General features: G+C 39.5%; 1 protein-coding gene across 1 annotated transcript in view; it reads left to right on the forward strand.

Moving 5' to 3' along the window:
- The window catches only part of LOC135259648 (collagen alpha-6(VI) chain-like), a 54,304-nt gene that overhangs the window by 23,007 nt on the left and 13,415 nt on the right, over nt 1-17,882 (forward strand). Inside the window, exons 16-30 of the mRNA XM_064344242.1 lie at nt 3,359-3,430; nt 3,671-3,697; nt 7,306-7,350; nt 7,985-8,038; nt 8,360-8,422; nt 9,831-9,896; nt 10,590-10,643; nt 10,774-10,809; nt 11,379-11,441; nt 11,912-11,974; nt 12,700-12,762; nt 12,977-13,039; nt 14,969-15,019; nt 15,414-15,449; nt 15,720-15,782. Coding sequence (XP_064200312.1) covers nt 3,359-3,430; nt 3,671-3,697; nt 7,306-7,350; nt 7,985-8,038; nt 8,360-8,422; nt 9,831-9,896; nt 10,590-10,643; nt 10,774-10,809; nt 11,379-11,441; nt 11,912-11,974; nt 12,700-12,762; nt 12,977-13,039; nt 14,969-15,019; nt 15,414-15,449; nt 15,720-15,782 — 819 coding nt within the window. The remainder of the gene's footprint in view (nt 1-3,358; nt 3,431-3,670; nt 3,698-7,305; nt 7,351-7,984; nt 8,039-8,359; nt 8,423-9,830; nt 9,897-10,589; nt 10,644-10,773; nt 10,810-11,378; nt 11,442-11,911; nt 11,975-12,699; nt 12,763-12,976; nt 13,040-14,968; nt 15,020-15,413; nt 15,450-15,719; nt 15,783-17,882) is intronic.

Genomic DNA, 17,882 nt, shown 5'->3' on the forward strand with positions numbered 1-17,882 from the left:
AGATCGCAGAACGTCAGTCAGCCACGGGCATGGAGGAGATGGGCGTGTGGGCCTGGAGACAAGAGGACAGAGGGTATTAATGGCAGTGGAGAGTGATGATAGCAGGGTGTCAGAGGCCGAGTCAGAGGGAAGGGCAGAGAAGACATCAAGAGGGGGAGGGAGGCAGTGACACAAGGGGCAAGAGAGGAGGGAGAAAGGGCGCACAGGTTACGGCGGACAGAGACAGTAGGGCTGGGTGGAGAGAAGGGGTGTGGGTGGGAGGGAAGGGGGAGTGAGAAGGAAACAAAATGATGATCAGAGGTATGGAGAGGGGTGACGTTTAGGCCAGTGCAGGTGGTGTTCCTCAAAAATACGAGGTCGAGGAGGTTGCCAGCCTTGTGGGTTGGGGGAGAGTGCTGGAGGGAGAGGTCGAAGGAGTGGAGTAGTGGAAGGAAGGCTGCAGACTGGGAGGCTTCAAGGTGAATATTGAAGTCTCCGAGGAGGATGAGGGGGGCACCATTCTCAGGGAAGGAGCTGAGCAGGATGTCAAGCTCTTCCAGAAAATTTCCCAGGGGACCTGGGGGGCGGTAGATGACAGAAATAAACAGGTTAGATGGGTGAGTCACATGTACAGAGTGGTGTTCAAAACTGGACAGAGAGAGGTGAGAGTGGAGAACAGAGAAATTCCAGGAGCGGGAGAGAAGTAAACCTGTGCCACCACCACGGCCTGATGGCCGGGGTGTGTGGGAGAATGAGAATGAGGAGGATAGCGCGGTTGGGGTAGAAGAGTTGTCAGGGCTGATCCAGGTCTCTGTGAGGGCCAGGAACTGGAGAGACAGGTGGGAAGCGTAGGCGGAGATGAAGTCGGCTTTTCGGGTTGCCGACTGGCAGTTCCAGAGTCCCCCAGCGAGGGTGGCATTCTGGCTGGTAGCTGGTTGCAGGTCGCGGAGGTTGGATGGGTTTCTCTGTCGTGGGGGCCCGCGACGCTGGAAGCGGGTTCGGAAGGGGAGAGAGCATACTGGGATGGGGAGGGAGCGCATAAAATGTGACGGAGCGACGCTATGCGTCGCTCTAAAAGCCCCATTATTGTGCAAATGCACCTGAAACTAATGACACAATTAAAAACAATAAATCAATAAAATTAGCTTTACAAAAGAAGTTAGTTCCTAACCGACGCACGTGACCTCAATTACAAGCAATTCTATAACGCCAAACAGCTGATTCGACTAACCGCGTAAAACCCTACTGCACGCAATACAAGTAAAAACTTAAAATCTACTTATCACGCAACGGAACCGGTAGCAGACGCGAAGCACACGAGTTGGTTACACAAACATGTGGTTGAAGGAACTACAGGACAAAGGGATGACAACAACAAAAAAGGAACTGAAGAGACTGTACTGCAGAACTATTAATTCAGTGCTCTGAGAGATGGATCAGAGATTCAGTGAAGGCAACACACAGCTGGCTAGGGCACTTGCTGCACTTGATTCAGAGAGTGATACATGTCCGGATTCTGAGGCTGTGAAGCATATAGGGGAGTGTATGGCAAATCTAATATGGGGTAAAATGTAACAGTTAGATTTTTTAGACTTTTTAGTTAGATGCTTCAAGCTTGAACAATGTAGTTCAGGTTAAACGCACAGAATTACCATCTCTTTGTCTCCAACGAACAACGGGAGATATTGCCAAAAGTCTGTCTTGGCTATATGAAAGTGAATTTTTTACCAGAAGGAAGTGTTTTTTTTGGCTTTTTGGTATTGTGTGTGTATGTCAAGAAATCCAAATGTATGTAATCGTAAACAGTCTTTTAATGACAAACAGATTGCATAGTTTTGATATAGGATGCTAGCTTGCTGGGATTGCTAGGCAGGCAAAAGTGCAGACATGCTTCCACTTGCTTCTATTCAGCCAGAAGAGCATTTGTGAGGCACCCATCAGGCAATTAGGCCTGACTAGCAGTTGGCTTTCCAGTTGATCCCAAAGATGTTGGATATGGTTGAGGTCAGGGCTTTGTGTAGGCCAGTCAAGTTCTTCCACACTGTTCTCGACAAAACTATTTCTTTATAGACTTCGATGTGTGCCCAGGGGCACTGTCATGCTGAAACAGGAAAGAGCCTTCCCAAAACTGATAAGGAAGCACAGAATTGTGAAGAATGTGATGGATGTAAATAGTCTTAAATTAAAACTGACCGTCTGCCCTTTACACTTATATTAATTACTTCGTTTCAAGTTTTATTTCAAATGTGTGAGAGTACAGAGCCAAAACAGCTAAAAATTGTCACTGTCCCAATACTTTAGCATTTAACTGTATCTTTAAAAGATCATCACACAAAACGCACCAGCCAGACCTCTCTGTTCTGCTATCTCTGGGCGTGTGGCTCCTCCCCCTCCATGTCTGCACTTCCCAGTCATGTCTCCTATGTGTTCTGGTGCCTCGGTGATGGAATGAACTTCCAAATGGTGATCAGGACAACAGAAAGTGCCAACATCCGATACAGACTGAAGACCCACCTCTTCAGACTGAACCACGGTTCCCCTGAACCGCTATCCTCTTTCCTTGTTTTTGAATTCAGTTTTGGGGTCGTGTTATACTTTTAGCTGTAAAAAGGTAAGTAGCTGTAATGTGGCATCAACTTTTGCTTACAAAACCAATTATTGGTTTATCTGGGTAACTTTACACCTAATGATTGTAAATGGGCCTTCTGTAGCTTCTTGGAGATATTGCACTTTTTCTTTTCCTGAGATTAACACTGATGTTCTCCAGAATGTCCTTTGGATGAGCATCTGCTAATTTGTAACTTAATAGTTTTACATTCTATAATGTTGTGTGAGGAAACATATGGGAAAAAAGTAACCTTCAGCCCTTTCTTTGTAACCAAAGGAAGATTTAAAGAGCAAATGCACAGAAAATGTCAGTTATGCTACATAGTAGAAGCAATTTAATTTAATCTAAATTGTGTTGCAACAGAGGTGCATGACTGACAACTTAAACAATTATTTAGAACTGTTCAAAAGCATTGCAGGCCTGTTTGATGGACCAACATTTGACACTCTCTCCCCAGTAACATTGTCCATTTTCCATGGTTATCATATTCCAAAAATGTTATAATATATTCTTGTAATGTGTGCAGGTCTCCTTTAAGGAGCTTCCTTTCTAATTACCATAGCTCTATTCCAAGGTTTTCATGCAATTTATTGTTTATTGCACCAACTTTTTTTACAGCAGTGTGTTCATTTAGGACTCCTTTGGAATGATTTTTGCTGCGGTGTGATTCTGTGAGGGAACTTACCTGTGAATGAGGTTCAGAGATTGCCTATATACTGTAGGGAGGGTGGAACTGCCTATTGATATATTTCTTTTTGGGGCTGTTTTCAGGGGGAGAGAGGTCCACCAGGATTGAATGGAACACAAGGGTTACAGGGATGTTCTGGGAAAAGAGGAATCAAGGTAAAATGCTCTTTTCAGCCAAATGTGTTTGCCTCAGAAGTCCCCAGTCCCAGAAATATCATTCTGTATTGTGCAGTAATATTTCCATTTCACCAACAGACAAAGTAATTTTCAGTAAATAGACCTGAAAGAAGTACATAAGTTGTGTAAGGTGAATCAAATATTCTGACCATCTTGTATGCATTGGTCTGAACATATATTCAGAATTTTACATGGGTTTTACATGTGATTTTTTTACAGGGATCGAGAGGCTACATGGGCAATAAAGTAAGTGCGTTTTGACACCTTTAACTAAAAATCTCAATTTGCTCCACACATAGAATGTGCCAATCTCTTAAAAAGTTTTATTATTTTTGAAGCTATTTAAAAATTTACTCATGAAGAAATGCGACATCTTGGGAACGAAAATATTGGGTTGGGATGACAAGTTACGCCTTGGCAGGGACATGCCCCATACCTATACAGCACCGAGAGAGTGGCACCTTTTCAGGGTTCCCCACAGAAATAACCACAACAGCCACAGACACTCAGCCCTTAAAAACATTAAATTCTGTACATTCTCACCCCATTTCAACAGACAGAATTCATGAACAACTTCACATGTCCACACAATAAAGCCCCAAACTAAGGGGGTTTTGCGTTTTCTCCTTCTTCTTCTTCTTCTTCTTCTTATTTTTCCTGCCGCCTATCCCACTAACAACATGTCTCCCCATTGGACATTTTACCGACACCAGCCAAATCTTCACCTACACGACCCAATCAAAAACTCGCATACACACGCAAAATACCCATACCTTTTTACTCAGAAACATTTCCAGTTTAACCAGCTAGTCTGCCTGTGGCCTAGTGGGCAAAGTTACAGTCTTGGGAACATGGGGTCCTAGGTTCAAGCCCAGCTAGGAACACGTTTCTTTAACCTGCTTTTACCCTCACTAATAATTGTCTACTACTTCTCAATTATTGCTTTTGCACCATATCTACCCACTGTTCACCGAACATATACACTGAATTATGACGTACAGTCTGCACGTTCAGTTATTACCCGGCAACAATATTGCAAAGGCATATGGATTCAACGGGAGCTCTTCTGTGCTTACTGCCCTGTGTTCTTCTTTAATACCACGGACAGGTTTCACGCACTGCATAGCTATATCATGGTGCTGCACTAACAAAGTCACAGACTGGTAAACCTCCGGTTGAAGTATTGAATCCCGCATCGCCCTCAGGCAGATAATTTCCTCTTTTACACTAACGTTTTCTTACGCTTATATTTGCTTTACCAAAACTCACTCACAACCACCCATATGCATTTCATGATGGCAAATGTATTCCTTTTATTAAAAAGTTACACCAGTTCACAATTTTCTGTGCCATTTCTACTAACTATATTTCTTCACTTGGCTACCATACAAAACCTTCTTATCACCAAACGCCACGTTTCTACATTCATGTTACCTCGCCCTGTTCTCTATCTAGCCACATACAAACAATTACTACGTATGTACGTTCTGCAACTCCCCATTAAAACATTACATTTAAAATCATGACTCACTCATAATTATAAGGGGCGACATAGCTCAGGAGGTAAGACCGATTGTCTGGCAGTTGGAGGGTTGCCGGTTCAAACCCCGCCCTGGGCATGTCGAAGTGTCCTTGAGCAAGACACCTAACCCCTAACTGCTCTGGAAAATGAGAGGCATCAATTGTAAAACGCTTTGGATAAAAGCGCTATATAAATGCAGTCCATTTACCATATTACTACTAGTACTGAACATGACAAAAGCACATCAGTACAATACATTTCACACATTACTTAACCCTCCATAACTACTAATGCTTTATACAGACTGTTATATATACCGTTCGACAAGGATACTAAGCTCGCTCATGGTCACTTCATTTACTTCGCACTATAGTCTGTGATCATGTCAACCTTCACCTACATGCCCATTCTGCTAAAAACATATTGTTTCAACTACACAATTTCATCATTTCTCCTAATTTCTCTCACACTATTGTTATTTTCTCACATACAAAGCCTGCTGGGACATATGCATCTGCTCCTATTCTCCACTATCAAGTTTTCCGGTTCTAGCTTAGCAAAACAGCGAAGAGGATTCCTACCTGCAGATAAGCCTATCAAAATGCTTTATAAACCTTACAAACATTAAAAGTGCATCTCCACAAATTCACAGAAGGATAGCCATAATCCACAACCGTCTTATAGGGTCACTTTGCATTTCTCACTCTCATAATGAAACGCTTTGCAAAAAGAAATGATATCTCATAAAAAACACGTTTTCAACGTACAAAAATGCCAAGTTACTCACACATACAAGACATACACCGTCTATAACTCATTCATTCAGACTGCCAAAATCCAGGCCTGCCATTAAAAGTATTGATATCAAAATAACGCCAAGTTACAGTACTACAAACAATATAGGCTATCTTGCCTCACCGAAATTAAATAAGATGTATTCCACAGCAATGCTTCCCAATATTTCCTCAATTCTTTCAAGTCACTTGGCCCTGTGTTTTGTAATCTTACCATTTTACAATGTCCTGCAAACTTTGTGTCAGATCAAAGTGTCAAATATTTCGAATTGCCTCATGGAACACATTGACATTCATGTAGAAAACTGCTGGTGAGTTACTACAGGAAGCATATTTTGCCAGAAAACATGTTTATACTTGCTTCTGAACTGAATTTCAGTAAATGTACAAGTTATTGTATATTTGCTACGTACAATAAATACTGCATGTAAAATACATAATGTACATACATACGTAGAGAACTTCTTTATCCCCATGGGGACATTTCCCTCGCAGCATGTTACATTCACATTTGCGAACAGACATTTATACCAAGAAACATACAATCATTCACGCAACAAAAAGGCTGGGCAGCGAAATACATAGATACCAATACAAATTGGACATATAGACGCCTATGCAATCAATCTTGACTGTGAGAAAGCCATCCACGCATATGTTTGGCCTGTCCATGTACTGCATGCTTATACACACAGGGCCAAGTGACTTGAAAGAATTGAGGAAATATTGGGTTTCATTGTTGTGGAATACATCTTATTTAATTTCGGTGAGGCAAGATAGCCTTTTTTGTTTGTAGTAACGTAACTTGACGTCATTTTGATATCAATACTTTTAATGGCAGGCCTGGATTTTGGCAGTCTGAATGAATGAGTTATAGATGGTGTATGTCTTGTATGTGTGAGTAACTTGGCATTTTTGTATGTTGAAAACATGTTTTTATTGAGATGATTATTTACAATGCCTTTCCAAAGCTTGCTTAAGGCTGTTAACCTTAATTTGATACTTTTCCGCTCTGGCATTTTGTGATGATGCAAAGAGGAACTTGCATGTCAAATGCAGAAGAGCTAATGTGTCTATTATATAGCTATTTAGGACATTATAGATACTTGATGTATTTCAGAACAATTTTAGATAAAAGCTATTTGAAGGGATAATATTGTGCTAATTGAGATTTCAGCTAACCTTTTCTTCGTTTTACAGTTGTGGATAAAAAATTGTGAACATGTACACACCGTTTGTCTACTCACATTGTACTTACACAGTCTTATATCTAATATCAATGTTACCTCATATTAGTCCCCTTATTCATTGCCTTTGATGTCACGAATGGTAAGATTTATCAAATGTAACCACATCTATTGGCACTTGCCTTGGGTGTTTTTGATCTTGTATTATTACTGTTTTCACTGCTGCACAACCAATTGCCCCTCTGGGGACAAATAAAGTTCTACGTAAAGTTCTACTTGATCTATTGGCACTTCAGGTACGATATGTTGCTCAATAACCTAATGATGGAGAGAGTGCTTTCTCTCTGTCAGGGAGAAGATGGAGATCACGCACTGGATGGGATCCATGGAGAGCAGGTAATTCCTGTCTCTTAACTCATATTACTAGTCTACAGTTATTTTGTGTAGTCTGAGAGGGCACCAAACCAGCAGTTTATCTGGATTTTATTTTCAAAAAATGACTCCAGCATTATAGACTAATGTTTCAGTTATTGGCATATGTGTTTACAGTAACATATACTTACTCACAGTGTTTAACAAACACTTGCCAATTGCCATTTCCCAGAATTCAGGAGGACTTGCTCGGAGCGTTCAGCTAGTAGCATTTCATTCAGTTTCATTTAAATTCTATTTTATTCAGATCAGGAAATAAACTGAAATTCAAGTAAGTAATTGAAAAAACCTCAGAGAATATTACAGGCATTTTGATTTCATGAATATAATTTTTGTTTTACTGAATTGACTGAATTTGAATGGAATTTGAATTCAGTAGTATGATTCATGGTTATTAATTGACTATTTCATTATTAAATTAATACATTGATTAATTTCTTCATTCTTTATTTGAATTAAATCAGTCATTCACTATTCCGTGTGAAAAAGTGACTGATTAGTTTAATTAAGAGCTAATATATTTATTAACTGATTGATTGTTTGATGAATTAATCAATTTTTTGATGTGTTGATTCATTTTCAATTTATTAAATGACAGGGTATGACTGGATTGCCAGGTGCCCTCGGAGAGAGAGGAAGTCCAGGCAGCCCAGTTAAGGACATTTATTTTACACCGTTTACAAGAGTACTGTTCAAACATCTCTTTTATTGTATTTTGAACCGTGCACAATTTGTATTAGAACATTGTATTAGGTGTATTATACAATAATACACTACCATCCATGCTGTTTGTATATGAAAACTGAAACAGTAAGCTTTGATCACCCAATCTTTACTACATGTTTTGTACATCCTCATCTCACGGAGATGATACAGTGTAGCATTCATCAGAATATCAGTTGAAGTATGGTGTAGTGGTGTACAGTAATGTCAAGTGAGGGTGGTCACTGACACCTGATGGGTATTTTTGCAGGGCCAGAGGGGCATCCGAGGGGAACCTGGGAACAGAGGTCAGCCCGGTCTGAGAGGTGACCCTGTAAGTATCATCTAATGTGCAGTACCCTCACCCCACAGTACTTACGATGTTTATCAATTCATCTCATTTGAAACAACATTTTGAATAATCATACCCAGCTCACTGTTTTTGGTTTTAAAAACATTCCTGGAATGTGAGTAAGGTTCCCATATACTCTTGAATATTATCACTAAGTTACAAGGAACATTGCAGGAATGACCTTAAAATATTTTATTTAGTTAGTTATATAACTTCAAAAAAAAGATTTTGAGGCAAGGTGCGTGGAGAGTTGGTTGGGTGCCCCATTTCTCAAGTCAAATATAAATTCCCCTGCACATGTATGGTTTTTAAACCAGCCATGGCACTGCCTGAACAATCACCCCTTCTCTATAATCACCCCTTCCCTGTTTGAATAAAGCAAAAAAATACTAAAGGAGGGTGGCCTGTCAGCTCTCCTTACTACATAAACAAATAGAATTTGAATTGTCAATGGTCATGTTAAACAAATCTACCATTTCACTACTTTCATTTGTAACATTCCTAAAATGTATTTGACAGACAGTTTCCATGACATTATTTCACGACTAAATAACAACTCTCAGGGGATAATACCAATAAATTTGTATGCAACATGCCTGGTATGTTTTTCTGCAACATAACTGGTTTTGGTTAAAAGAATGTTTAGGGAAATAATAAAAACCTTATATCACTACCAATTGGATTTCTAGCAGAAATCTTCCTCAACATGCTGGCCGTGTGTTAAATGGGATTATGTACAAAAGATTAAAGCAGCAGAAATAGATCAAAGGATAATTGTACTGAAAATTAAACATGATTAAAAAGGCAAACTATTCAATGAGAGCTAGTCATGCATTTTTGTTCAGACCATGGAGCAATGTATACATCAGGTGTGCCCTTGTGGGGTATGATGACAATTAAAAATGACTATTTTTAACAGGGTTAGGTTTGCTGTGTTTTCAAACTGCAACCCTCACAGATCACTTGTATGCTTGTTATCTTAGCAAACTACTACTGATGCCTATCAGTTGGCTGAGGTTGGCAAGTAGTTTTAAGGGGGAAAGAATAGGGGATATCATTAAAAACATGAGTTATGACATCAGTAACCAGAATAGAATGTAACATCACTCCTGGGAAGGAGCAGTAAGAGTGAGATTATTCCCTTTGGCTGGGGACCTTGGTCTTTAGATTTTTAGGCAAATTGTTTCTTTTTTGTGTAGAGTGGCTGGTTTGGGGCTGTGGAAGCAGACCTATACCCTTAAAAATTATTTGTATCAGAAATGGTGTTTCAATGGTCTTCCTTTGATCTTTGATACAGTGCCTCTATGGGATGCCAGAACAATAACGTTTTATGTTGTAGTAAACTCCTTGTCCTTTACTCAACCTCTCCGTGGTCTTGTCTGCACTCCAGGGGGAGCCTGGTGAAGATAACACAGTACGTGGCCTGAAGGGTGAAAAAGGAAACCCAGGCATGCAGGTATATGACAAAACCCACCCTCACTGAGAACACACATCTCAACCTGTGACTCATTTATCACTTGGGGGCCAGCTCTCACAAACAATTACATCTAAGAGAATGTAACTCCTTCCAAATTAGAAGCAGACTAGATTGGATCAGTTTTCTAGATTCAAATAATTATTTGTTGATTATAGAGTCAGACAACACCTCCACAGACTTCATAGCATATGTCTATTAAACACAACCTCCAGTTTACTTATTAAAAATGAATGATGAGTGCTGTCTTGTGAAACTGTTTTTATTGGTCTACACATGCTGATCTCTTTTGTTATGACTGAAAAGGGGTTTGGTCAAATCACTGACAGGAGGAAGCAAGGAAATGGCCAGCCATTTAAAATAAAATCACTGACTAGGTAAATAAGTGGCCATATGATTTGTTGTTTAAAAGCAAGACCCACTTTGGGTCATTGTTCCAAAAAGGCATTTTTGTCACATTATTGTCTTTGTCATCATCATAAAAAAACTAGGCGTTGATGAACATTTTCATCATAATTTTATCAAGGATGAGGCCAAAAGGTCATCTGAGTCCATCACAAGAGTTCAAAATGCAACAATTTTGTATTCACACAGAAAATCGTAGCAATTCACGAAGCAATCCCCATGTTGTTTCATGTTTTTATCTCTGTTTCTCTCCCTCTTTTCTGCTGAAAGGGAGATGCAGGAGATGATGGCCCTCCTGGAGAAAATGGTATTCCAGGATATAGAGTAAGCATCTATTTGTCAGTCCTATTTTTTGTCCTATATGTAAAAAGAAAATCACCTGCTCGTCGTATGTTGATGTTACCTCTTCTGTATTGCATACATTTACTTTTGATGTTGCGTCTTTTTTTTAAAGGGTGCTCAAGGTAGAAGAGGTCCACCTGGAGATGAGGTGAACTACAATTTTAGTATGACATGCATACATACTGTGTGTGCGTGCATGTGTGTGTGTGTGTGTGTGTATGTGTAAAGTTTTCCCCAGGAAAAGTTAGTGGAGGCAGAAGTGAGCAGCAGTGGTGTAAAGTGGCGAACTGTGGTGTTCACATGGCATAGCCTACACCTGGGCTGGTGAAAACATGCATACCCAATGCAGATTTTGTTAAATACCTTTTTTTGCCAGTAGCACTGGTACTAGTATGGTCAAAAACTTTGCTGCACAGAGAAACTAATTGTTGCACAAACCTTAAGGAATAGGTTTAAATGTTACAAATGACATGGCATGCTTCATTATAGAACAACATTAATGCAAATAACCTGCTCCTCCAAACAGCGAATCATGTGGCTGAAACATCTCGCAGTTTATGGCAAGAATTAGAATTTTATGATTTTTGTCTGATATTTGTGGAGACATTTGCAAATTCAGCATCTCCACTAGTAATACCTGGGGGAAACCATTCTGTGTGTGTGTGTGTGTGTGTGTACGTGTGTGCGTTGACTGACTCTCTCTCCTGACATTTTCAGGGGGAGAAGGGAAAGCCGGGACAGCTGGGGGTTCCAGGGAGCCCTGGACCCAGTGGTCCACAGGTGACACATGGCACCTCATTTCCCTTTATCTGTTCACCCAAGCAAACACTAGAACAGGGCTGTGAAATCTTATCCGAAAATGGCCGCTGTGCGTGCTGGCTTTTGTTTTAGCCCAGCACTAACACACCTGAATCGACTTGTCAAGTCAAGGTTTTAATTGAGACCATTATTACCCAAATAGTAAAACTGGTTGTTGTAGTACAGTTGATCCAGTCAATTTGCAAAGTGGGAGTATCTTATATCTTATAATTGCTTAGTTTTTTTTATAAAACCACAGATAGTAGTGTTGTAGTGTAAGTAAAATAGGCAATAAAGTTGCATGAAATATCCCAAAGATATATATATATATATATATGTGTGTGTGTGTGTGTGTGTGTGTGTAATGAGTATTTACAGTTATACATAGAGCATTGCACAAAATAACGAGACACACTATTGAAGACAATCTCTTATCAAGATTTGTTTTTCAGGGCGTGAGTGGACCCAAGGGTCTACCTGGACCATTCGGAACTCTTGGTCTTCCTGGGCCACAGGTGAGCTCCCAAACTGCTCGTCCAGCCAATAAACATCTTCAGGCCTGGTCTTCTCTTGCTGGGTCCTCATCTTCTTAAGATCATTGAATGTTACAATGTTCTATTACCTCAGAAAACACTAAATGAACAGGCTTAAAAACATCTGCAGCTTTGGTTGCATTTCAAAACATGTGTATGGAGTGCATATTCCAGTGTGCCTTGCCATAGAACAACTGACCTGTTCTTATTTGGTGAGTGAAATACATTTTTTTCCACTTTACTAGAGTAAAATGAACTCATGGGGTTTGAAAATGAATCCGCTTTCAGAGGTCTGCTTGTGCATTGTGTTAATATTTGATATCTGGCTCACGTAAAAATATGTCATTACTGAGTAGTAACAGCATATTACAATTAAAACTTTACAGTTTGCCACCTTTGAGATACTTGAGTTTGCAGTTTGTTGGATTACCATAGGTTGATTACCACAGCTGTTACCACTCATAAAAGAACAAACACAATTTACTATGTTGTCATTCACTGTTTATGTTACTTGTTTTGAAGAGACCCCTATCTGGGGAAGTACAGCTATATAATGAATGAAGCAATAAGGTTTATGACCTTACTGTACTCTGCCTATGTGCTTGACTTCTGATCACAATGAAAAGCTAAATTCATAACACTGGAAAGATATTGTCCATAGTTTAAAAAAAAAAACCTTGGTTTGTATATGGCTGCATTTTTCTTAGGGGAAACCTGGTCCAACAGGAGACAAAGGATTGCCTGGAAGTCATGGATTCAAAGGACAAAAGGTATGAAAGTTGGCTTCAGAATTGCTAGATTATTTGTGGCCTTATGCTCTCTGGTATACAGTAATATTTAGCATACACAAACTCAAGAAGAATCTGTAGAATATGGGACCCAAGTATATATCTCCAAAATCATTGCTCAGGAGGTGAAGATCAATTGTTACACATTTCTTTCCCTGCTTTCAAGTCTCTCCACTGTATTTGCTTTACCCTGCAGGGCCAGCCAGGAGACACTGGAGAGAAAGGAGCAGTCGGACCCTTGGGACCAAGAGGGATGCCGGTATGATTTAGTCCCTCTTTCCATCCACCGATATTTCTGATTATGCGCCAAGTCAACCACTATTTGTCTGGCACTTTCTTGAGCTGGTGCTGCCTGCTATCCTATAATGCAGTGATTTACTGTCTGGTTTACCTCACTCCAATCCAGCTCCGAAACTGGTGGAATGCTACTCATTTTGTAATATTCACCAATAAAAGGCCCACGATAATTTTCCATTCATTAGTTAAAGGCCTACTCAGTAATTTTGGTGGAGCATGGTACTCCAAGCTTTTAACGTCTTGCATGGATGTCTTGGTAACCTAGTGGCACATTTTCATGAAACACATTTTGACACACTATTGTGATTTGTAAATGAAAATCCTTGCAAATCAGTTTTATGAAACGAGGCCCTGGGAAACAACTTTACTTAGCCTTCTTGGCCTTTGTTATTGTTGCAATTTGCATAATGCTACTGCGGCAAGTACATCTGAGGTAATTAAAGGGGAATTACACTTCTGCTTCTCATGACTGATATTGTCCTTCTAATGAATGCGCCGCCCTTCATTTTTCTATTAGTTATTGCATTATGTTAATATTTTACGCTGTTTTGTTGTTTTCCTTTACAAATGCAGGAAGTAGGCCCAGGCAGTTTAGTGTCGAACTTGAGGATGCATATCATTGCGCAACTTCTGATGTGGCCGTTCCTGCAGACAATAACATTAGGTTGGTCGTAGAAATCATAGACATATATACGTCTGTGGTAGAAATAGTGTTGTATGACTACTAGCTAGCGAAAACAAAAATGTCTGAGGATAAAGGAGATTTAGTTTTTGATCATGGGATTGTTGTGCCCTATCGAGCCGGAATACACAGAAGAAGAGCTGGCTCATTTGCAGGCTGATCGTGCGAGAGCGAGTCAGGAGCAGGCGGAGATTGAGGAACCACAGGCTATTCCCAGGACAGACGGCAACTGATGGTAGACATCCTATGTATCACAGACAGACGTGATAGCGTTAGCCAGCCTGCATAGTACCTACCTCGAGTGGTTCGACCAACGATGGGAAAACGGTGGGTACAGCTCCAGGCTTCAGACGGTCGCCTTGGTAGTCGGTGGCTTCAAAGTAGTTGCTGCACACCCTTAGTCCTCGTTTGCGAACTTCTTCGGCTGTTATGTTTGGGCTTCGCTTCCTCGCTTTTCGCTTCCAAAGCGAAATCAAAGAAGAAGAAAAAAGCAGAAACCGTACTACTATGTGGACTTGCGCTAAAAAAAAAATAGGTCTTTGTTTCTAATGTTAGACATTTAAAATGAAATAACTAATCGAAAAATGAAGGGCGACACATTCATTAGAAGGACAATATCAGTCAGGAGAAGGAGAAGTGTTATAAAGTGTAATTCCCCTTTAAGCATTGCTTATTTGGCCAAACATTAGCTAACTATTCCTTTTGATATCTTAATTGTTGAGTAAATGATGAGTTTGTTTCCACGGTGATGAGCTGTGCAAGGACTAAAAAAACACTTCGACATCAAAAACAAAGAAGAAGAATTAAATATATAAGATGGTGTTAGATGACGTTATTTTAAATGCCAGTTTTTCCTTTTGAAGTGCTCATGAGGATCTTCATAGTTATTTTTATTAGGAGAATAATTATATACTATAGTACCATATCTTTGTAATTTTACTCATTGTGTGACATTAGCAATTTATTAGCCAACAAGATTTATGAGTGGGGCATAAAAGGACATATTCAGGTTTAGGTGGTCCACAGCTGCAAAAAAGAAGATCTATTACTTACAGTAATATCCAAATTATTATCATGATAACTATTTGTGCTACCTATGTTTAAATATTCTTCCTCAGATGTGAGGAAGACATTTTTTTTAAACATAAACACTGCAGATTTAAACATAAAAAGCCTGCTTGATCTGAAAAATGTTTGGCTGTCAAACAGGGCCTTGATGGCAGAGATGGTTATGGTTTGCCTGGACCCAAAGGATTAAAGGTACAGTTTCCGTCTCTGAGGGTCAAATCAGAACTTTAGAATAAATGGCATGGTTTGTTTTTGTTTTCTCACTTTAATTTTTCAAAATGTTTTAATGATCTAATAATTATCTAAGCGGCTTCAATCAAGAAATGATTGTCCTTCACATATGCCATTTGAAATTTCAGTCTTGTGTGTTTTTCCAATACTTTTTACATCCTTGAACTGTATTACAGTAATATATCATAAATACATACATAATAAATTTCGGCCATTATTACTCTTCAGATGACATTGTTAATGTCTGTGCCTCTAAAATTAACATGTGTGAGTGATTATGGTGGCTGTAACCTTTTTTTGTATAATTATAATTTATTTTGGAAACAATGAATTGTCTGATTATTTTGATTTCAAGGGAGAACCAGGCTTCCCAGGTTACCCCGGACTCCAGGTGAGTTGTTATAAAACAAATGCATGCACTTTACATCATGCTTTTAACATTGCTGTCATCTAATTAATTTTATTTTAGAGCACAAATACATGGGAATTCAATAAACAATTGATGCTACACAGTATAATGCCCAGTGTTAATTTTTAAGAGTTTAAATGAGTCGAAGGACCACATGTACACTGTAAGAGTTCATTTAACACTGAAAATTTTACTGTGTAAAACTATTTTATTTGAAATTATTTGAGGGTGAGGCATTTTCTTTCTCTCCAGGGAGAGGGTGGATTCCCTGGAGGAAATGGAGGTCAAGGTCTCAAAGGAAACCGTGGCAGAAGGGTATGGGTCCCTGTATAATTTCAGGAGAGAGAAGTCAATTTTATATAGCCATGTATTTTATAGCAGTTTGTGGCTGCCATATAAAAATCAAATAAGTGGATTGTGTGTCTGTTTCTACCCAGCATCTGATCTTTTGATGTGGATGTTGTTCTACAGTCTCAGTGCCATGCCCCTTCCTGATTTCCTCTATTATTGTGTGTTTGTCACACTGAATATTTTCAAATCTTTCCACAAATTGTAATATTAGACAAAGGAAACCCAAGTAAACAGTATTTTTTCATTAAAAATAAAGTTATTAAACACCCATGTGTTAAAGTAATTGCACCCTTAAACTTAATAACTGGTTGCACCACCTTTAGCACCACTAACTGCAACCAAATGCTTCCTATAATTTGATATCAGCCTTTCACATTGCTGTGGAGGAATTTTATCCCATTCCTCTTTGCAGAACAGCTTTAATTCAGACAAATTGCTTAATAGGCCTGCTGTTCTTTGGATGTTCTTCTGGGATCTTTTGCAACTTCCTGGATGAGTTGTCGCTGTGCCCCTGAAGAAACTTTGGTAGGCCAGCCACGCCTGGCAAGATTGACCACTCCTCCAAGTATTCTCCATTTGGAGATAATGGCTCTCACTGTGGTTTGGTGGAGTCCGAGAGCCTTAGATGGCCTTGTAACCATTTCGATACATACTGCATATATTTCAACAATGTTTTTTTCTCATCTCTTCATCTCATTGTAGCATGATGTGCTTGTAGACACATTGTGGTGACTATTTTGATGGTAAAGATCCCTATGAGTGAGGTTTAGATTCAACAGGGCTGGCTGCAAACAAACCTGGCTGTGTTCAATCAGCTGAATTTAATTAGGGGTCCAAGCAGCGAAGCTGGTGGAACCCTATTGTATCTGTTAGAATTATTATTATTATTTTTTATTTTTATTTTTTTCTCCACTAGTGTCTGAGGCTCAGCACCCATCAGTCCTAGAGCAACCAAATTTTGTAGGTGGGTTCCTATGGGCCCCCACTACTCAGGCACTACAAGTCACCTATGTCGGCCAGATGGTGGCGCTATAACAAAGCGTCATGTTTAAAAGGTCATAACTCCCACATCTTAAGTCAGATCAACACAAAACGTCATCGACCGATGCATCTGAATGTGCTCTACAACTTTGCCATTGGCACCTATGTCCGCCATATTGTTTGCCTGCCATTTGGACTTTTTTATTAGTTGCGGTGCGGAAGAGCTGTAGCTCCACATCTTCTTTACGGCAAGCGGCTAGAAGACATCCATGGCGACGCAAGTAATCCGACACCGTAGGGTCTAGTTTTTATCAGTGAGGGAAAGGTCTGAACGTCGGGGAAGCAATGGAAGACAGTGCCAGCCAGAGTGCATGCTAGGCTACTAAAAGTTTGTTAGTAAAAGCTTTTTGAGAGGATGAATAATTACTTTTCTTTGGCATGGATCCATTTGAAGTACGGGTGAGTTCGTTTAGTCTTTGAATCTGTCATTATGCTGAGAAATAGCTAAACCATTTTATTGATAGTATTTTAGTTTCTGTGCAAACGCACGAAAACACGCTGGTATAATAAAACAATGATGGTAATACATATATAGTCCGCTTCTTTCCGTTGCTACCATAACATAATAAACTATCTTGTGTCTACAGCTGCAGTTTCTCGCTGCAATTGCTAATATTGAATATAAACAAAAGACACAATTTATGCTGTAGTCTGCCAATGTCTAAATAAACAATACGATATTCTGAGCGCAGTACGCAGGTAGCAGGGATGGCGAGTTGATATTTCGTTTTTTGCTACTAGAAGTTTGTTAGTAAAAGCTTTTTGAGAAGATGAATCATTACTTTCCTTTGGCATGGATCCATTTGTAGACAATATCGGGTGAGTTCGTTTAGTCTTTGAATCTGTCATTATGCTGAGAAACAGCTAAACCATTTTATTGATAGTGTTTTATGCTGAGAGAAAATGTATTCCGTAGCAACAAGATAAACCGGACATTAGCCCTAAAATATGCCAATACAGCAGTGAAAACGCTGCTCACTGAATAACGAAATAAACGAGACAAAGTTTTTAAAAATTATACAA

The sequence above is a fragment of the Anguilla rostrata genome, chromosome 1, assembly GCF_018555375.3.
Source record: "Anguilla rostrata isolate EN2019 chromosome 1, ASM1855537v3, whole genome shotgun sequence".
Lineage (NCBI taxonomy): Eukaryota > Metazoa > Chordata > Actinopteri > Anguilliformes > Anguillidae > Anguilla > Anguilla rostrata.